General features: G+C 33.0%; 1 protein-coding gene across 1 annotated transcript in view; it reads left to right on the top strand.

The window, feature by feature from the left end:
• Nucleotides 1-23544, top strand: part of LOC145247393 (uncharacterized) — a 288614-nt gene that overhangs the window by 168292 nt on the left and 96778 nt on the right. The window contains exons 6-7 of the mRNA XM_080109097.1: nucleotides 13352-13435; nucleotides 16135-16227. Of these exons, the coding sequence (XP_079965223.1) occupies nucleotides 13352-13435; nucleotides 16135-16227 (177 nt within the window). The remainder of the gene's footprint in view (nucleotides 1-13351; nucleotides 13436-16134; nucleotides 16228-23544) is intronic.

Genomic DNA, 23544 nt, shown 5'->3' with positions numbered 1-23544 from the left:
CTCTACTGTGAAGGGGTTGGATTTAGCTGCTTGTCGGGTTTGTCGGGGGTATTTACATCGAGGGGGCACAAGTGCTTGCAGTGCGTTAGAGCATTCACCGTTAAAGTACTTGTAGAACAGGCAGAGGGATGCTACAATTTGTCGATAAGACAGAGGCTGAAGTTTAGATGACAGTTCAGCACCTATCAGATTGGCAACTCTCTTTTTAATCTTGTCTAGGAGTGAGAGACTAGTGGCAGATGCACCAGCCCAAATATGACAACAATACTCCATACATGGGCGAATGGTGGCCTTATAGATGTATAGGATACGTTCGGGCGTTAGTAGCTTTCTAGCATGGTAGAGAGAACCCACCTTCTTCGTAGTGGTCCTGACAATACTCTCAATATAATTATTCCAACTCATGTTTCCTGTGAACGTTAAGTTGAGGAGGAGTTTAAGAGATGTACTTTCAGATAAAGAGTCATTGGCCATTGCTATTGGTGGTAGAGAAGGGTTCTTGTAGTTATTGAAGGAAACAAGTTTAGTCTTGGAAGCATTGAATGTGACCATTCATTTTTGTCGCCATTCCACTATGGATCGGAGGTCATCCTCTAGTGTTTCTGCCATTTCTTTAGATATGTGTTTGTTTTCCTGTCGTGTCTGTTATAGAGCGTGATACCCATCTCACAGACAATTTTGTCAGGAAGGTCATTTCTGAATATTAGGAATAACAGAAGTCTAAAGATAGACCCCTGAAGCACTCCTGCATTTATATCATATTGTTTAGATGTACGACCATCAAGGACAACCTGGATTTTCCTCTTATCTAAGAAGGATTTAATTATGTTATGTATTCTTCCACTGATACCGTATGATCTGATTTTCTTGAGGAGACCCTCACGCCATACCATGTCAGAAGCCTTAGCTATATCTAGAGCTACCGCTCTACCCTCCCCCGCCTTGTCCAGTGAATGGTATATACATTCTGAGATTACAGTTAGGATGTCTGCTGTGGAACGGGCTTGCCTAAATCCATATTGTTGGTCAGTCAGAAGTTTAGCATCTGTAAGGTGATGGACTAGAGCTTGGTTAATTATGGTCTCAAATATTTTGGCAAAAAGTGGGAGGAGGCTAATGGGGCGATAATTTACTGGGTCAGTTCTTTCGCCAGAATTCTTGAAAACTGGTACTACAGAAGCAGTTTTACTGCAGTCAGGAAAGCAAGATTCATTAAGGCATTTGTTGTAAAGTTTGGAGAGAACTGGAGCTACTTTGGCAGCGCACTTTTTTAATAGCACAGCTGGGATGAGATCAGGTCCACATGCTTTTGCAGTGTCAAGATTTCTTATGATAGCATGCACCTGAGAAGGGGTGATTTTCAGATCGTCTAGTGTGGCATCTGTCCGCAAAGGAAGGTCAGGTAGGGGGTGGTTAGTAGGGTCCAGTGTGGAGTTGGAGGCAAATCGTCTGTAAATTTGTTTATATTAATATATTTGGGGTAATTATGCAAAGTCCAGGGTAATTGTGCCAACTAGCTAAAAGTGCTCTTTAGGCAACCACCCCTATAAAGAGAACTTTTTAGTTGGCACAATTACCTCCGTATTTGGCACAATTACCCCAAATTATGATATATATATATATATATATATATATAGACACACACCTTTTATTTAAAATCAAACATTATTTTAATGTCACTACACAATTAAAATCATGTTTCAGTGCAATCGGTTATAACAGTAACCAACCAACTCTTGTCAAATCACAGAAAAAGTTTTTATCTTTCTTTTACAAAGTCATGTTCTCAGATGAAGACAAAAACATCAAACGTTCAAAACCTTGAAAGCTGGGAAAGTCACATGATAATGACAATCCCAAATTTATTTTTTATAATAACCTTTCATATTTTCCTATGTTTGTCTACAATTATTTATTTATGAAAACTTTACTTAAGGAAGAATCTATCGGGCATGAAAGTGAAACATGGTCAGTGAGGATTGAAATCTGCATTGCATGAAAAGAAATAATGATAAAAAATATGATAGATGTATAATGCAAGAGGAAGGAAGACTAAATCTGGACAACATAGGTAGAAAAGTAGACTTTGATCATATGACTACGTTAAAAGAATAGATGTGAGTTCTTGGGCTAGTAGATGTAAAACAGTTGATGCAAGAATTATAAGTGGATGGAGTAAGTTCGTGGAACTTCTGTCGTTACTTACTGAGAGTTAGCACTATTGATCAAGGGAAGAGTTTATCAGGCATTGGTATGCAGTGTGATAATGTAAGTGAAACCTGATCAGTGAGGGTTGAGGACATGCATTGCATGGGAAGAAATGATACAAGAATGACATGATGGATGTGTAATGCAAGTCTTAAAGATAGGCTTAAATCTGATGACTTTAGAGTAAAATTAAATCTGGACAGTGTAGGGAGATGTTCAGAAGATAATTTTAATAAAGGGTCTTTATAAATCATAAAATTTTAATCATTTAATCCATTATTTTCAATCCACATATCATTCAACTATCGATCTATTCATCTTGTTAACTCTAGTCCTTGAGTGGTTTGTATACTTGGTAAATGATGGCTCATTAGTAGGGCTATGACAAGAGAATATTCTTATTTTGACTCTCGAGTATATATCCAACATAGTTAGATGCAGTTAATCAATTGAGAACCATATCACTCCATCTAAAAACATAAATATCTATAACTGATATAATCTCGAGAGTCAAAACAATGAAAATATTTTCTTGTAATAGCCCTACTCATTAGTAAAAGAAAAAAAGTGGTGTGTTCTTTTGTTTTTCTACTTAAAACGAATCATTCTTTAATTCATTTAACAACACAAATCATTCCAAGGTCATTATTTCTCATAGATATTCTACGCTTCATTACTTTTTGAACTTTTTTTTTTTTGTATTATTTGGATTCTTCAAACTACTGTTTTCATCTTTAGTGTTTTTTTCATAATGATTCAGTCGATGTAACCCTCGGCCTTCTTCAGATGTCTATTGTCAAACTTGGGAATCTTTCTGTCAAACTCATGAATCTGTACAGAATTTTGAGTGAAACCCTTTATTTAATCCACAGAGAGAGCATGTTGTTTCATCAGCCATGACTAGATAGAAGTCCCAAGTAATTCACAAATGTATTTGCTACACAGAGAATTGAGCCTTCAACATCCAATCGAATTTTGCCAAGTACTTTATCCACTACGCCACAAGTCCTTGCGGAAAATAACACTCAAGATGAGAACAGTAGTCCAAAGAATCCAAATAATACGAATAATCAATCCTCATCTCCAAAATTCAGAAGAACTTTTTATGTTTTAATTATTTACTTTATACAAAAAAATTCTTTCGGCTGCTCCTGATCATCATGATTACTTTATACTTATTAACCCTTATTCTCAACTGGATTTCAGGCCTAGATAAGTATTGACTCCCATATAAAAAAAAAAGAAAAACTCAAGCCTTTATAAATAAAGGCTTGTCGTTTAGGAGCGGGGGGGGGGGCGGCTCTCATATTTTTTGTTTTGTTTTTTAATCTCAATGTTCTAGTTTTTCCAACTATTTCCTCTGTGCTGTTTTGAAATATGATTCCATTCCTAAGTTGTCACAATTCTATGCCATAACCTGAATGCAAACAAACAAGAAAAAATCCACAAAATAACTCATTCTAATTACAGGTATAGATCGAGCAGGTGAGCGCACGCACACGCGTGTGTATGCAAATGCGAGCGAGAGGGCGCAGATGAAAAATGTGTGCGTCACTGCTCTCCCTTTTATATTTAGCTAAAGTTACTGGCTATTTACATTTCGTAGCACATGTTGGCACACTTGTGCAACCACCTACCCACCTGCTACCACTCACTACAACATGCCTCCTCTTCCTCCTCCATCTGCATACACTTCTCTCTCACAATTTTTACTCTAGCTAGGGAACACTTTGAAATTAACTCCCTTGAAATGTAGACTAATCCCTTTCTTACTTTTGTTGACCTCTCGCCTTTAAAGACAATGGATATCCTCTGATTAAGTGCCTACATGATGAGCAGAGGGAAAATGGGTACATAACTTTCAGAATAAAAAATATTTTTGCAACCACTTTCAAACTTACAGAACATAGTGTGACACTGCACAGGTCGTGATCGTTCATTCAACATCTTTGAATTTGGTGCTTGATTTTGGCAATTGCTGTAATGTCAATCATGTGGTCTTGATCACTGCTGTAACAAAAAGATTTTCCTTCAGACAAAATCACAACTAAAGTTTAAGTAACAAAATGTTATTTAGAGGTTGCAATGACACATAATGGCTAACTTATTTAATGTTTATTATTCAAAAATTATTTTGAAGCTTTTAAACAAATAGAAAATTTGTTTCTGGCTTGAATTAAAGTTTAGATGCAAAATGTCAAGTATCCTTATTAATTTCTGTTTGAAATTCAAAGCAAAACCTTCATTAGTACCATGAACTTATGTTTGTGTTCACTGCACAGGCCATGACCATCTATTTGTTGGCATAGTCCAAATTTGGTGCTTGATTTTAACAATGGCTATAATTGTTTCTGATTTTTTTAAAATGAGGATTAATTTGGATCTTTCAGACTACTAATCTCATCTTCAGTGTTATTTTCGCATGTATGCTACCTCCATGAATTAAATAAAGGTTTCCATTCAAAATTTTGTGCAGATTCCCAAGATTCCCTAAGGATTAGTCAGAGGTTACATCGTCCAAAACGTAAAAATAACACTCAAGATGAGAACAGTAATTGGAAGAATTCAAATAATATGAATGGCCATAATGTCAATCATGTGGTGTTAGTCAGTGCTATAACATATCTCATAGGATTTAACGAATCTCTCGGCAGAGGCTACCTTTCTAGGGCAATTGCTCGACATGTTTACTTCACAAGATCTCCAGCTACGGTATACCTGGAAATGTCTTTGCAATTATTAAATCATTTCTCTCTGATAGGCTCATAAGAATAGTAGTTTATGGGCAGAGAAGATCAACACCAAAGTCTTATTTGTTTTTTATGCAACAAAGAGTGACACGATGCTGGCTTGAATTAAAGTTTAGATGCAAAATGTCAAGTATCCTTATTAATTTCTGTTTGAAATTCAAAGCAAAACCTTCATTAGTACCATGAACTTATGTTTGTGTTCACTGCACAGGCCATGACCATCTATTTGTTGCCATTGTCCAAATTTGGTGCTTGATTTTGACAATGGCCATAATTATGTTTCTGATTTTTTTTTAAATGAGATAATGTCGATGGCATGATCTCAATCACTGCTGTAGCAAAAGGATTTTCTTTCCAAGTGAAATTACGACTCCAATTTAAAATAAGTAACATTTTTTTTTTTTTAAATCTGACTTCTAGCATTCTTGACTCCAACTCTTTATAAAACCTCCAATTGATTCACGATTCAGCATCCCTCCAAGTTAGTACAAACTTAGGAATGTTTAACAGTAAATATACAGTGGGGATCAAAAGAGTTTGCAGACTTATTTTTTCTCAATTTCTTTATAATTTTGCTTTATTTTTCATTTTGGACTTTTCCATCATTTGCTGGTTGCCAATCTGGTTCGTTCCATTCCTACATTTTACGATAAAAGCCAGAATTTAATAATAGTTCAACATTTTCCACTTTTCAGGTGAGCCAAAAGTTTATGCAGATAATCTTAATTTGTTGATAATGTCTAAAGAAAAGATGTTGACAGATAGGGAGAAGAGTGAAATTGTTACATTTTTTGCTGCAAAGAAGTCTACATTGGAAATTTCGAAAATTTTGAAACAAGATCATCGAATTGTGAAACGTTTCATCATTCACGGCAAAGATGGAAGAAAAAAGCATAAGTGGCAGACCAAAGGTGACTTCACCACGAGATATTAGAAAAATCAAGAGGAATTTGCTAGCAAACCCACACAGCACAAGCAAAGCAGACCATGCAGGAGTGTCTGGCATCTCTAAAAAGGACCTAAAATCGGATTTTGAAACAGATAGCCGACCAGAGAACACAGACAAAATGTCCTCCTTTGAGTAATATAAACTGTCAGAAGCGACTAGCATGGTCCACTAAATATTTGAAAACCAATTTTCAAAATGTTCTCTAGACTGACGAGACCAGAGCAACCGTCGACGGCCCCAACGGTTGGGCCAAGGGATGGCTTCTTAAAGGCAATAGTCCACACTTGCGATTCAGACGTCTACAGGGATGAGGAGGAATGATAATTTGGGCTGGTATTATTGGAAGTGAGATTGTTGGTCCTTTTCTTGTCCCTGACTGTGTCAAAATGAATTCTGTGAACTACTGCAAGTTTTTGGAAGCAAATTTATTGCCCTGGTTGAATTCACAAAATGATGCTCTCAACCAGAATCTAAATTATCCAACAAGACAATGCCCCAAGCCATGCTTCTCGGTTCACAAAAGCTTGGCTTTCAAACAAGGGGATCTCTGGTGAACGTCTGATGGACTGGCCACCTCAAAGCCCGGATTTGAATCCAATAGATAACCTCTGGTCGATTCTGAAGAGGAAGGTTTACGAAAACGGGCATCAATTCCATAGTAAAAAATATTTGGGAGAGAATCAAGAAGGTATCTTCTGAAATCACACCTCAGCAAGTGCATACATTAACATCCTCTATTGATAGGAGGCTGATTGATTTGATTAAAAATGGAGGAAAGCGAATAAAGGGTTAAATAGTTTCATAAATTCGTATTGTTCTGTTAATTGTTATTTGAGTAATAACTGTTGTTTTCTTGTAATATGTTATCAATGTATGGTACTATAATCATGACACAATTTTTCGAATTATATCATGTTTAAAAATGGTATTTATTGCGGATAAATGAGTGCTTGCAAACTCTTTTGGCCCATATTCCTTCCTGAAATCATTTAAAGATCCATACCCCCCCCCCAGAATATGATTATTTGGTTTCCGTTTCTATGAATTTACTTCATATATTTGCATATCAAACAGTGAGTAACATAGTTATTATATTGGAAAATATTGAAGCATAAATTTATCAATTTATACAATTTGCAAACACTTTTGACCCCTACTGTATTAAGCAGTATGGGGTATGCAAATGATTTATTTCATTAACGAACCACTGACATTTCAAGCTAAATAAAAACTGTCGCATTTTGTTAATTGATAGCAGCTACGGCATTATGGCAACATCGTATCAAGCATTAGGTTGTGAAATCATGCTTTCAGTGTTCCTTACATGCAATTTATTGATGTTTGACATGTTAATACAACTAGATTCATTTGAGATGTTATCTACAGAACTAATTTATTTCAAGTTCAGTGTTACTTCAATGTTGCTCTGGTGTTTTCTGAAATAAAATGATGTGGGTTTTAAACGGTCATTTACAGTTTTTGGTGTTATGGAATAGCTCCTCTATTTGGTTACAAAAGTATAAAAGTCGAGGGGGCAATCAAGAGGTGAGTTATTTTGGGATGACCATCTCTGTTAGCACTTATGCCCTTTTATATGTTGATCCGAGTTCATGTTCTGCTGGAGTTACTTCATCATTTTCATATTGAGAAGAGAATGTGTGATGTTGTCCTTGGTTTTGGTAGGGTTATTTTTGGATGACGATTGTCTTGGGGTTTTGCTAAGAACCACATCGACATTTAATATAAATTGTGTATTGGTCCCCCCGATTTATTGGAGAAGGACCTATGTTTTCAGTGGCATGCGTGCATTCATGCATGCATCCGTCTGTGTGTTTGTTAGTATAGACGGTTGCCAGATAACTGTCTGAGTTTTTCCTGAAATTTTGCCACAAATTGTATTTCATTAAACAGATGTGCACAGTAAAAAATGCAAAAATTCCCAAAAATGACACTTTTGCCCCATAACTTTTGATCCATCCATTAGATTTTTCTGAAACTTGGCCAAAATGTGGAGCCGATTGTTCTTAATATAAATCTAGTATTGGTGACCCTGGCAAAATTCTGGTTTGCGTCCTGAGGACTTCTAGTGCTAAGAACGCCCTTTTGTAGCTCTTTTTTTCATATTTTTCAACAAAAACTCGATATGTAGTGGTTTTTTCACTGCGTCCAACTCAAATATACATGTGTTAAGGCTTGAAATTGCACCATTATCCATTTACATTGGGATTTGGCGTCCCTAGGGGTTCAAAAGAGGTCAAAAATGCTCTAAAATGATGGTGTTTGATCCATCTATTAGATTTTCCTGAAACTTGGCCAAAATGTGGAGGCCATTGTTCTTAATATAAATTCAGTATGGGTGACCCTGGCAAAATTCTGGTTCGCATCCCTCTGGGACTTTTAGGACTAAAAAACATGCCTTTTTGGAGCTTTTTTTTCATATTACTCAAAAACTTGATATGTATGTCTATATAGTGGTTTTCCATGGTGCTGAATTCAAATATACATCTCTTAAGGTGTAAAACTGCACCGTTTGTCCATTTTCACTGGGATTCGATGTTCCCAGGAACTCAAAAGAGGTCACAAATGACCCAAAATTGCAAAAATTACATTTTTTACCCCATAATTTTTGCCCCATCCATTAGATTTTTCTAAAACTTGGCGAAAATGTGAAGGTAACATTGGCCCTTCATACTTCTCATATTCATCATTTCTTCACTATTTTTTTTGTGGCATAATCTCGCATGCAGCACCAGAGAGGGACCGCATATGCACGACTTGTTAAAGTTGTTTTAGCAAAGAAAATGAAGTATATTAAACAGACATGCATATAAAAATGGAGATAAAATCTAACGTTAGTGACTATTAAAGTCACCTGTTAGCACATGCTAACTAAAACATGAACAGAGTTTGTAAAAGAAAAATTGAGAAAACGAAATTTTATAACAAAACATTTAAGCATGAAAGTTACTTTCAGTCATGGAAAATGTTCATTTATGCAAACTTGTGTTTGATAAAGAAAATTGAATAGTCAGAAGTCAAAATTTTCATAGTGTGAATAATGTGTCTGTAAATAATATATCTATGTGAGCATTTAGCAATATGGCACTGTGTATGTGTGTTGGTTTACTATGTTCTTGTTAGTATGTGTATTATAGTCGTAAATAGCAATTTGTTTTTGCTTGCCTGGCTCTCACTAGTGTGTAAAAATGTGCACGTAAGATGAAGAAGGCTTGTATGAGAGTCGCTGAAGATTCTTTTTTGCCTTCCTAGCCAAAGGCGTAGGTGGGGGTTGAGCATACGTTCTTGATTTTTCAGTTTGTCTATCTGGAAAAATCTCTAGCTTTTTGCTGTTTATTTCCTTTTTTATAAATTTCTAAGTTTGCATTAGTTCGGTAATGTGACATAAACTTGTTACTTTTGGGGTTTGAAACGATTTTCATTAATTGAAAATACTTTGAGTTCTCACATTCCTGTGAAAACTCACTTGCTTTAGGAAATGGCGAGGAGAGTGAATCTAAATGAAGCAAAGAAAGATGGTAAGCTATTTGAGCAATTTGTTGTTTAGTGTTCGTTCAAACTACTTTGCAATTCAGTCACTAGACATAAATACATACATCCTCCCTCTATCTATGGATTAACTAGTAGGGTAGATTAGACTCAAGCATTGGTTGTGTAACTAATCTAGGAGAAGGAAAACTTTGAAAGTCTTTGCTTATTTCAGCGTTTTTTCCCATTTTTGTCATTCTAGACTTTTTGACACTAGAATCAAGCAATGTCTGTCCAGGAGAGGTGCATTTAGTGATTACACAACCATTACTTCACTATAGGTTCCCCATGTAGACACTCTTACATGATGTAGTCATTATCTCTTTAGATTGAAAAAAGATTTTGCATGTCTGTGTGTATATCTATATTTATATCTACACACATATAGTTAGCGTGTATGTGTAATCCAGTAAATGCATTTACCTGAAAATGTTTTTATATACATACCTTTTTAAACTCTAAATTCTTCTCAGATTACCTACATAATCTGGCAATCATTCCAGTGTGATCCCTAACTGCCTACCTGTTTATCACTACCCCACTTTCTCTCCATGCACACCATTTACCTCTGAGAGCGCACCGTCATAAGGTGATGTCCAACTGACTGCTCAACAACGTCTGTCATCACAACACAAATCAAAAATAACACGAAAAGAACTAAACAAAACTAACCACACGTAACAAAACGGATGTTCAGAGAAACACGTATGTCTACCAGATTTATTTATTTACTAACTCAATCATCAGTAAATTCTTTACTTATGCAATATCTGCTCAAGGTGTCGTATTCATATATGCTGTGTAATCTTTTCTTTCATAAAACTACTTAATATTTTTAAAAAGTTGTCTTAATATTATTTTTTAGATTTTCTTCGACATGAACTGATTTTGTTTTTTGTCTTCTCATATTTCTATTTGGATCTAATATTACAAATAGATTTTGTAAGTTTTAACGTATTTATTTTTAATATGGTATCATTTTTCCATAGTAACTCAGTTTTAATATGTAAAAATTGTGTATTAAAATAGATATAATTGGAGTCAGGATTTTAAAAATTAGTTTAATCCAGTATAAAAAATAAATGAGCCATGAGAAATATCTCAAACAAAAAATATCAATTTTTGTCCCAATTATTAAATCGACATTTTGTTAAATGTTTATTACTTGAATTGAATTCTTTGATTTCTTTCATAAAAATAAAAATGCAAAACCACAAATTCAGATCCTTCATAAAACATGCATATGCCAACTGAAAGGATAAACATTAAATTTCTTGTAGTAACAATGAGTTCATTCAATATTAGCATCCTATCTGTTTTAGTCATAAAGTTAACTAATTTGCATATTAATGTGCAAAAAAGGTATTTTATTAATCATACCTTTTTTATTCCTTTTAATTAAATGATTGGTTTGATTTTGTATAACACATCTTCCTATATTGTCCAGATATAATTTTCCTCTGAGGTCCTCATATCTAAGCCTGTTTTTACTATTCACAACATATATCTATTGAATTATTCCATACAGCACATATCCTCAATCCTCATTGTCATATATCATGACACTACCTACACATGATTTATACATAGAATCTGTGAATAGTTTTAAAAGCAAAATGGACACATTTTAGAAACACTTTGGAGAAGTGAATTGTATGGTCATTATTGGAAGTTATCAGAAGTATTTCCAAATAGAAGTGATTTTGTAACGTTTTGGTATATTATATATCTTCTGTTTTAGAATTTTTAGTTGAAGATTGATAATTTAAATTACTTTTCCATATGAATTCATTGCGCAATGGATAAAATCCTAAGTAATAATCATTTCTAATTGATGGTGTTTTAGAAGTTGAAGGTTTAATCCTCGGTACAGCTGATACTAAGAATATAATCAAGAATCACTACTTTTTACTTCGTCATGGCTGAAAGAACAGAGTTCCAAGTTTGACAAGATGCACCTGATCAACTCCAGAGATTACATTGATGAAAACGTAAAAATTATATTTAAGATGAGAATAGTAGTCTGAGTAATCCAAATAATACCTTTTTAAAAAAAAAAAAAATATGATGACTGATGTGATGAATTCACTTAACTTCATGCTGAAATGATAGTAAAACAAATTACTTATCCTACCACTAACCCTAAGTCCGAGTATCAAGCTCTCCTCTCAAACAAAAACCCTTGAACAATCACCCTTAATCGTCTAAATTTAGCAAAATTAAGCCATCACCTCAGTTTCCACATTGTTTTTGACATGTTTTATCGACATACAAACGTCAAAATAAAATTCTGAAATAAAAAAAAAAAAATCTTTTGGTAGAAGCCATCTTGGATGATAATAGCATCTTTGTGTATTGCCAAGAACCACAGCGGCATAAAAAAATATATTGTGAGCGTAAATGTTATGTTTTGGTGAGGGAATAAAAGTGAAGGGTATATGTATATCAACGCATGTATATAAAAATGGAAATACAATGAAACATTGATAGAATAGAAGGGTCACCAGGTAGCAAGTGCTATCTAAAACAAAAAAATTTGTAAATTAAAAATGGAGAAAACCGAAATTTTATAACAAAACATTTTCATACAAGAGATAAGGATATAAAAATTATTTTCAATAATAAAACTATGCATTTATGTAAACACATTTGGTAAAGAAAATTCCTTTAGTCAAAGCTTAGAATTGTGTAGGTCAGTAATATGTTCATAGTGTGAATATGTGTAATGTATATATGTGATTATTTAACAGCCTGACATTGTGTATATGTGTGCGTTAGTTTATTTTGTTCTTGTTAGTGCACATGTAGATCTGAGTAGCAGTTCGTTTTTATTCACCAGACTCTTTATAGTGTAGAAATGTGTGCCCAAGGTAAGGCTGGTATGTGAGTCATAATGTTCTTACAACTTTCTCTTTGTCAGGCACAGAGGGGGATGTTGAGTAGACATCCTGGAGTTTTGTTCAAGATATTGCTGATTTGAGAATTTTGACGAAAACTGATTTTGTCAACCTGGTCTTATAGAAATTTTGCGCTGGCTCACTATTTTCACATAGACATGTTACTTTGGGTTTGAAACGATTTTCATTGGTTGTAAATACTTAGACTTAACACATTTCTATGAAGACCAACTCTATGAAGGTGTTGGATTATTGGGTCAGGAAATCTGAAACAAACAAAAACGAGAACAAAAAGACTGTCCTGGTTTTTAAACTCTGAAGCAAAAATTAAACACAGTTGCTGTGGAAGCAAAGAAGCGTGTTGGCTGCATTTTTCGCCAGTCGTCACTCCCCACACCGCCACCACCATCCACATGCTGAATGTTAAATATAGCAGTACATAACATGTGCAATTTGGTGCCATCAAGTATATATTAAGAGACACACAAGTGCTTTGAATAAATATACACCTGTATGTAACAAAGAGAGCAAATTTCAACAAAGTAAAGAAAGAAAAAAGATAGCAATTAAAGCCATTTGCTTTTTAGCATTCATTGAAATCACTTGGCAATTCAGTCGACATAGGTTTTCATATAAAGGTTGGTAGAGAATTTAATTCTATTGTATTTACTATAAATCATTTGTTTTTATTTTTTGTTTAAGAGTTTTTGACTATTCTATACTTTACCGATTTTTTTTTTTTTTTTTTTTTTTGCATTCATTCTTGAAAATGACCCATGTGGCTTGAAATCCATGGATGGGAATTCAAATTTCAACCCATCTTTTGATCTGGAAACTAAAAGAACTCTTCAACTTGAAGAATTAATCAAATAAATTGAATTGACAAGGCATGTCGATTGTTTTTAATACAGCAGATTTAAAATAAAATTGTTGTCTAAATATTCTACATGTATATATTTGTTGTAAATAAATTACTTATATTTATTTTAATCTTTCTTCAGGGTGCAAGTGGCTTACAGCTTCCAACAGATCACAAACGATCAGGATCAAATGTATCGGTGCGGTCACTTCATTGCGATGAAGATGTGAGTTTATTTCAAAATAGATTCTATTTATCTTTTTACTTTGATATTTCTAATAAGCACCTTGTATGCAATTAATAGGTCAAACATCTAATTGATCTCGAGATGTTCTAGTTCTTCTCAGATGACAAGAACTTTTGCCAGGACCAGATGTACAATGAGCAGAACAACAGATGGCTGATCTACAGTTTGCATGATGTCTCGCTAATCATGAAGGTCATTTTTTTTTTCTTTTTGTTTTTTGCCAACTATGTTTCCAGCAAAAGCTGTGTCATACCACCTCGCATCATTGAAATATAGCTTGGACTCGATTAAGGTGCCTATATTGAGTTGCTATCCACTGTTTTCAAAAGCTGAGTGGAGAGAGTGGCTATAGGAAGGTCATACATAACAAAAACTCTGCTCTGTGTCACACCTACAGGAAATGGCTGTTTGAAAACTTTCTCAAATTGCTCCTATCTCAACAAGGGCGAATTAGCTTCTTTACAAATTCTACTTCCAGTTGAACCTCATATTGGGTTGAAGGACACAAACCTAATGCAAAAAGTAAAACATATTTATGGCTTGTGTTTAAACAATATCCAAAAAATGCCATAAACAAATAAGTTTGGAAAGCAAAAAAAAAAAAAGACTGAGTTTCCCAAATTTATTTTCTTGGAATCCCAGGATGAAGCTTTACTAATAAAATTGTCTATTTATAATATAAATGGTTACCTAATTGAATTTCAAACTAAAATCAGTGAAAAAATCTCAGCTGAGAAAATTTTAATTTGAATAGAAAAAAAAACTTGCAGATTTTTACTCAAAATGAAAACGTTCCACACAAAAATATGAAAACAGAGCAGGTGGAGCCTCCAGTGTACTACAATGTTCACTAACAAGATAAAATGACATTGAAAGAGACAATGAATATGGCAACAACAAAAAGAAAAACAAACTTGTGTATGCAACAAAATATAAGGGTAGTATTTATTTCAAAGAAATATACATTTGTGAGGAAAGAGTTCATGATTCAGTGAATTAACAGAAAAAATAGCTTGTTATCATAAGAGGATGTTGATAATGATGATTCTGATCAAAGTGTCCTCTAATCTTTCATTGGATGCTGTTTTTTTATTTTATTTTCTTAAGAAAACTGCTGTTTTCTAGCTTGCCAATGTGGAATTTTAAATGGCATGAAAAAAAACCAGATGATGATAATTATGCATGGATCAGTTTATGGTTGCTAAAAAATTTCTAGTGATGACAATAATAGCTGGATTCACTAGAATAGCAATCAAGAGATAACAAGACAAACAAATATAAACAAACAAAGACGAACAAACACATATATAATGAATCTTGGTATGTCAACAATACCAAAGAAACTAAAAGAAGCTTACATTCTGGAAATCTGCTTCGATAGTATAAATGGCTACACTTTATGGAGTATCAGGAAAGGTACAACAGAAAAGTGTGAAGAGAAAAACCTTGATCATTCTATGGAGGAATGAAAAAATATGCAAACTTTAATAGACTATATAGTATACGCTTGTGAAGAAAGAAAAAAAAATATTGCTGCAAAATATCAGAAATATTTCTATCCTGGAATCAAGAATTATATTTTGTTTTCAATCTTAATTATTTTTGTAAAAATCAGTTTCTGGATATTCTTAGGTTTTGACCTAAATTTTCAGCGAGGTCATCAAAAATTAAGTAACGCTATTTACTTTTGAGGAGTTTAAAAACCGGAAATTATTTGGATCAGTATATATGCTATTTTCACTGCCAAATCGATATACTATTAAAAGTTGTTTAATGTTTTCGGTGGTTGTCTACTTATATGTAAATAGAAACATATCACTGTTTGATAAAAATGAATAGGCAGAGTACACATTAAGGCAGTAGTTTTTATGCTCTTAATACTAGAGTTTAAATCTTACATAAATGTAAAAGGTTTGTTTTTATGAATTTTTAAAATTTTAACACAACATAAAAAAATATTACATAAATATTTTTTAAACTAAACCTATTTTTAGGTAAAAAATTTTCTGCAAAAAAAAAAAAGTAGGCATGAAAGATATTTGGCATTAGTTAGTGATTTATTTTTGCTTAAAACATAATTTCTAATGTTTTTTGCCAATAAAAAAACATGTGAATACATACATCATAGTCACTTGCTCTTTCATAAGTACCATATTTTCCATAAAATTTAATTCCATAAAGTAGTAAATGCTAGGTAAAGATGGAAATTGACATAGCCAGGTACTGTACCAATACTGTTCTAGGTGTAAGTAATCAAACTAATAAAGTAAAAAAAAAAAAATGCAAAAACTACTAATAAAAAGATAGACTTTTGCTTTTCAAAATAATTTTCTACAATTCTATTTCCATGGTTTGTGTTGAACTTTGCCATTTCTTTTTTTTTAATTTTTCTATCCTTTTGCTTCATTTTAACCTTTTTTAAATCAAATTTTTCATTTATTTTCATCCCATTTTTTTCTTTTTACACTTTCCTCTTTTCTGTCTCGTTTTACTTCTCTACCTTTTATACCCCCTTCTTTTTATATCTTCCTTCTCTCCTTTCTTCCTTCTGTTTCTTTTTTTCTTTCTATTCAATTTTGCTACTTTCATATTCTTTCTTTTTCTTCTATTCCACTTCCATCACTAAAAGAAGCATCTTATAAATGGTACCCTTTTTTATTTCTTTTTAATTCTTTTAGGAAATCATAGTATTCCAAGGAGAAACGAATAAGAAACTTTTTTGTCGACTTTGCAATAGAGTTTTTAAAGACCCAGTTATTGTTTCATGTGGGGTAAGTACACCTTTTTCCTACAATGCTTTTACCATTTTTTTGTGGTTGGTAAGCTTCTCCATGCAAAATAGTAGTGCAGCATGCAATGAACATACTCCTTCCTCCTTTACAAAGTACTACCTGGGAGAAAATCTTCCTGAATCTGTAACAAGGAAGGCAGCTATTAAAGTAGTTTTTATCTGCCTTCTTATGAGGACAAGATGTGACACAAGGTCATGTTTAACATAGGATGTGGTTACTATTTTAAAATATATAGTTTCATTATCATTTGGTTCTGAAAATATTAATTAGAACAAATTGTTATAAATTATAATAATCATCATGTTTTATATAAGGATTTGCTAGGAATTTTAAAGGTAGAAACAGTTTTAATGCTTCAAAAAGATTTATACATTTTAGATTTGTTTTAATATAAAATAAGATAAAAAATATTCTGACTTGTAAATTATTTTATGAGGGATTTTTTAAATTCTGTTTTCTTTTACATGATTGGATTTTTTAATCTATTTTAATATTTCAATATGCAATAGTAAATAATAAAAATAATTTTATGTTATTCAAGATAAATAAATGTAAAAAATATTTATCCTCCAACTGGAATTAAACTCACATCATCATCTAAGTAGGCTGCTGTGTTATCCATTATCTCAGCATGATAGTTTTATTTAACCGGAGATCATTCATATACATATCAGATGATTGTATTGTTGGCATTGGTTTCCTCAATAGCTTTCTTGTTTGTATCCTTCCTTGAAAGACATCGGATTCTTATGGGAGGGATGACATGAAGATTACCAACAGCCTAAGTGAAAGTGTTTCTGTGGAACGAACTGGAATTTAACCTGGTACACTCAGCTCGTTAGTCTTTATCACCTGTCAAAAAGATAAATTATTCAAATTTTGCCCAGTGAAAACAAAACCTTTTATTTGTATAGTCAGAATTTAGTAAGTAATCACTTTTGAATACAATGTTTAATTCTGAATTTATTAAGTGAGTCGAATAGTTCTACTTTATGTAATTGAAAAATAATTCAATGTGTAATTAGGTCAAATAACATTAAAATTCTGTTATTTTTAAGAAAAACAGTGATTGGTCAAATCTGTCTATTAGCTAATTAAAAAGAATTGGTGCAAATCAAAACTGTATATTATTAAATAATATCTAATTTTTAATGAGTGACAGCAAGAGTAGTTCTCAGCATGAGAGTGAAGCTCTGCTCCCTTCATACAAATCCAAAACAAAATGTTAATGATCAAATATTAAAATCAATTTGAAATAACATCTTTTTAAATACACATACCAATATTTAACTCATCTTCTCAAAACATCTCCAAATTCATCCTTTAGCACTCAATACATTTTTTCTTCTGGAAAGGTGTTAGCAACTTGGGAATCCATCTGGGAGACACCTGATGAGGGTCAAGATCAATAGTTTCTGCAAACTCTGTACTAATCTTGACCTCTTGGGCTATAATGGCAAATAGTTGTGCATTGATCTTCATGAATGGCAGCTGTAACTTGACTGACAGATACCTCATCAATGGTAGAAGAGGTGGACAGTCATGTCTGGGAGATGTTTCCACAGATTTCAGGCCATGTTTCAATTCACAATGCCAGCATTTTATACGGTCATATGATGTGGTATCATTATCATGCATTTGTTTTATTTCATCAAAACTCTCCTGTGGTATTTGGTAACCAAATCATTGCACAACACTCAACAGGCTCCATTTCACACCTGACTCTGTTCAAATATCCGTATATCAGAAAACATTAGTTCAGAGCTGTAATTTGCTTCATAAATCATAAAGATATAAACCATTGTGCATGCAAAATTTCTATTAGATCAGACAACTAGAAATAGGTCAGAGGAATTACTTATTGAACATCTATCATGAATGACTGACAAAACAGATTTAAGTATGTATTGTGAATTTAAAAAAAAAAGCTGTTAGAAACAGAGCAGCTCTACTTTACATAACATGCATGCTGAAGTTCCTGTCTGAGTTTCTTAATTTTTCTTGCATTTTATAGCCAAGAAGAAAAGTTAAATCCATCCATTAAATATTTTTCATCAATTTTGTTTTCTAATGATCATCAATATTAGCTAGGAAATAACTGGAATGTTATAGCGGAAAACAAAAATAATCCTCTAATCTATGATGGCATAGAATATTGGAACTGAAGGTGAATGCTTTATCATTTAGCAAAAATATTTTGTCTTTTTAACTTAAATGAGTTTGTTGTAGGAATTTCTTTATATCCTCGCATAAATTTAAAATAGTCTCGTTGACTAAAATAAATTTAGAAGAATAAATATAAAATAAAAAATTCTTATTCCATTTTAATAAAAAAAATGTTTTCTTCTTCAAAATAAACAATACATCAATGTGTATAAATATACAGTGTTCTAACATTAAAAGTAGTTGTTCAGTCGGTTTAAAGGAAATGCTGAAATGTCAGAATATTTGTTTTTAATATTATTTTTACGTAATTTTAATTTGAAATAATGAGTTAAAAGAAACGGTTAAAGAACTTCTGACATTGAATTGAAGGTGGTAATTCCAAATTTGCACTTAATTTGACTTTTAAATCCACCATTAACTGTGATGCTGTAGCACATATACAAAAAGTTTGCTTTACATTTACAGTGCCACGCAAAAATATTGAATATGTTACGTTTTTCTTCATAACTTTAATTAGGGTTCAAGATTTTACCTAAAATTTGGTCAGTATATTCCTATTACTATTCTAACTAATATTTGGGGTAGTAATTACAAAATTAAAGTTTAGAAAGTTTATCTTAAAAGAAAAATATAAATCAACTAATGCAAAAATATTGGATACATTGATTTAATATTTGGTTGCATATCCTTTATTGCGTTCAACAGCTTCCAATTGCTTTCTATAGTTGCGCACACGTTTTTTGCAAAGATATGCAGGTATTTTGCGGCATTCTTCTTTGCAGAACTGTTCTAGTTGTTGAATATTTTGTGGATTCCTCTTGTGAACATTGATCTTCAATATTTTCCACAAATTTTCAATTGGGCTGAGGTCTGGAGACTGACTGGACCAAATAAGAATGTCAATTCCATTATTTCTAAGCCATTCTTTGGTTAGTTTGGCAGTATGCTTGGGATCATTGTCCTGCTGAAACATGAAATTGCTATTATGTTCCAACAAATCAGCAGATTTCTGGAGGTTTTTCTCCAAAATTTCCCTGTATATATGTCCATTCATTCTACCATTGATGATTTCTAGTTCATGAGTACCTTTGGATGAAAAACATCCCCATACTATAATCGAACCACCACCAAACTTTACCGTAGGAATGGTATTCTTTTTGTTATAGGCGGTGCCATTTTTACGCCATACATGTGTTGCTGTGTTTCTTCCAAAGATTTCGATTTTTGTTTCGTTTGACCAGATTACCTTGTTCCAAAATTCTTGGGGTTGTTCCCCATATGTTTTAACATAATTCAAACATGATCTGACATGTTTAAGCTTCAATAATGAAACTTTTCTTGGGGACCTTGATACAAAACCTGCACGATTTAGAACTCTACTGATTGTATGCTTGCTCAGATTAATCCCAGCTTCTCTGAGGTCGGTTTGAATTTTACGAGTAAGAAAAGGGTTTTGTACTTTTCTGCTTACCCACCTTAATTTTTTTTCATTTAATTTCCTTGGCCGACCATATCTTGGAAGATTTGCAACAGCTTCACCAGGGTTTTAAACTTTCTAATAACGTTTCCAACTGTACTAAGTGGTAGATTAAGTTCCCTTGATATTATTCGATACCCTTTTCCTTCTTTGTGCTTATCAATTATTTTTTGACGAATGTCTATTGACAACTCTTTAGTTTTAGGCATTTTTATAAATGAACTGGTTGACTTTGAAGGAGTGAGCCCAAATTGGAAGAATTTTATAAAATTTTAATATAAAGCTCTCTGATTGGTCAGTTATAACTCGTTTGCATTATTGCAACATGCTAAGCAAAAGTCATTTAAATTTATTTCAGAAAAAGAATTTTTAAAAAGTGTATCCAATACTTTTGCGTTTGTTAATTCATATTTTTCCTTAAATATAAGCTTTCTAAACTTTGATTTTGTAATTACTACTCCAAATATAATTTAGAATAGTAATAGGAATATACTGACAAAATTTTAGGTAAAATCTTGAACCCTAATTAAAGTTATGAAGAAAAATGTAATGTATCCAATACTTTTGTGTGGCACTGTATATTTGTTGATTCTGTTGGGTTGAAAGAAATTCAACAGAGTGCTCTATTATTCTATAAGAGAAAGACAATTGGTCCTCTGACAAAAAGAGAGTGGACCTGTAAATTCACCCTTGTCCGTTCATGCGGCTGCACTTATCTTAATAACTACGCCTCAGAATTTAAAAAAAATTTTGCACAAACATTAAACATGATATGAGCAGGGTTGCGGAGTCGGATGGTAAAAGTCCGACTCCGACTCCTAGAATTACTAAGATGCAAACTCCGACTCCGACTCCTTTAATATCTTCAACTCCGACTCCTGACTCCGACTCCCGACTCCTTGACCCTATGTGAAAATCTATTTTGCAGATCCATATACCAGCCTCCCACATCGATTCAGCATGCATTTTATAATTACTTTTCATGTGTATCATTTTCGACGTTTAACATTTACTTGCATGATAAATATACTCACATATAAACTCAACCAGCTTTATAGAATAAGTTTAGATAACAAAGGGATAAAAAGTTTACAATTAAATTTTATTATGCTATCAGTTCAAAATAGAATACAATATTTAGGGATAGGGAAACCTCTTTAGGCTATGGCATTTCGAAGCGAAACGCTTTTCATCAGAAGAGGGGGATAAAGACATTATACAGAGAATAATATTTTAAAAGATAATATTGCCTTTATGGAATGAGGATCAAAGGGAAAAAAACCATAAAGGGCTATAGTAGCATAGATTGCTTATTATTGAAATATCATATATATACATACATATATATATACATACACATACATATACACATATACATATATATACATATATATATATATATATGCACATATATATATATATAATACACAATGGTATTATTTATGCTCATGATCATTTACCAGCCTATCAGCATATTCAAATCTATAGTAGCAGAGTTGCACTTCAAGAACATTCCTGGAGTGAGTTCCTCTTCTTGAAGCTTTTTTGTCACTTGAAAAGGAAGCTTAAGAAGGTCTTCCAGTTCTTCAAGTTAAATCCATTGTGCTTCTGAAAAACTGACATCTGGGTTTGCCATATCGATAAGAATAGGCTTCAATTCAACAAGCCGTTTTACCATGTTGTAAGTATTACCTCAGTGAGTTACTTGGTCTAATATGGCTCCTTTTCCAGCTCTTCCTTTAAGAATGTTATCAATCTTTGGAGTTCTTGCTGAAATAGCAACTCTTCTGACTTTTGCTATCAGATAACTGGAATGATACTCTTTAAGAGCATCGTTTACTGCAAGTTGGTGTGTACGACGCTGGTGTTCAATTTCTGAAATGCAGGCTGCTACATCACCAAATGCATCCAATGAATTTGGTGCCTCCTCAAATCCTTCAAAGAAATTAAAATCCTCTTGCTTCTCTGTTAAGTCATCCCAGTCAATTGGCTGTCTACTATGACTTGGCCCAGGTTGTTCTTCCTGAATTTCTGCTGCACATTCTTCTGTAACACTAGAATCTTCTCTTTCATTCAGTTTTTTTACCATACTCAGCAAAACAACTTGTAAGAATGCTGTGGTAGGGTTCTTTTCAGTAATCAAAGTTTTAGATTTTGATGTGGTTGGTGTATTAGATAAGCCTTTGTCTTTCTGTTGAACAAGTTTAAAGATGCTAGGATGGCAACGCTCCAAATGTCTTTTTAAGTTAGAAGCATGAGTAGGAGCATGGCCTTTGATAGTACCACCACCAGAAGCACTAATTTCAACACCACAAGTTGTTTCTTCATCGTCTCGTGTTGTTATGCACTGACATACATAATGCTTGAAATCACTGGTTAAGTTAAAATGGTCAAATACGGCAGATTTACGTTTTGAAGCCATCTTGTGGGTGCATCAAGTTTTGTAACTAATTTTCAAAATTATATATTTCTGTAAATCTGTCAAAAAAAAAGATGTTTAATTCAAAATGTAAAAATTGTTTGCTTTATTTCAGTAATCAATTTCTGTAAACCTATAAAAACGTAAATAAATACATATGTAGGGTTTTTGAGATTCTTCCACATACCAGTATTAGGGTAGGTCGATTTTAAATCAACTTGCCTAGACTCGGGAAAGTTGTATATTCGGCTCATTGCATGCAAAGTGATCCAAAATTAAAGAATTTTGAATCCGATATTTTCTAACATTGTTATGTTTTTCTAAACTACAAAAAAATAAAATATTTAAATTCTGATCTTTTATGCTGACTGTGCTGAGGCTATAAACATCAGAAAATTTTCAGGCATTTATTTTTACTAATAAATAACATAGAATTATGTTTAACTCGCGAGGGTACCCAGCGCTTCCCGGGTGTTTAGAGGTGGGGGTGGGGGGGTAAATCAAAACAAAATGGAAAATAAAGAATATGCGAACGTAATAACCCTTGCTTAAATATAACTTTTTTTAAATCGGAAAAACAAACAAAACAACAAAAAAAGCGAACATGATAAAGAATAAAGAATAAGAGAACGGAAATGTTTAAATGTTAAAACTTATTTGTAAGAAAAACAAAAATAAAAACAAAAATCTAGCATATTTCTATTAACGAAAAATGTGATAAACTACTGAAAATGAAGGAAAAGAAAAATCACTGGGATGCACTGTTTCAGCGATAATCAGCTATTTTTGTTTTGATTAGTTAATCATATACAATGTTGTCACATGGTGGCAACACAAATTGATTTATACCCATTTTTGGGGGGGCGGGGATAAGATTGTAATTCCGGATCGATCCTGGACTAATCAAATTGCCAAATTCCATTCAGGAACTGGATAACTTTCGGATTACAATCTGATTGTTATCCACAGTGATCTCACTCAAAGACAGACTTTTCATTGATCATGTGTGACGTCACAACCAAAGCGAAAAAAGCTGTCCAGACAAGATTTGCAGTGATCCGATAAACCAAAATATCTTGATGAAGTAGAAGCATTGCAGGACAGTACAAAATATGATATATCTCAAAAAATAAGAACAAGACATTATAAAAACTGCTAAAGTGTGCAACTGGTAAAACCAAACAGGAAAACCATTAAAAAAAAAATTGGGGGGGGGGCTTAAGGAGTCAGAGTC

Source organism: Euprymna scolopes, chromosome 25 (assembly GCF_053919585.1).
Source record: "Euprymna scolopes isolate OS-2025 chromosome 25, ASM5391958v1, whole genome shotgun sequence".
NCBI classification, from domain to species: domain Eukaryota; kingdom Metazoa; phylum Mollusca; class Cephalopoda; order Sepiida; family Sepiolidae; genus Euprymna; species Euprymna scolopes.
Note: the sequence above shows the minus strand (reverse complement) of the source record. Positions and strands in the feature narration are given on the sequence as shown.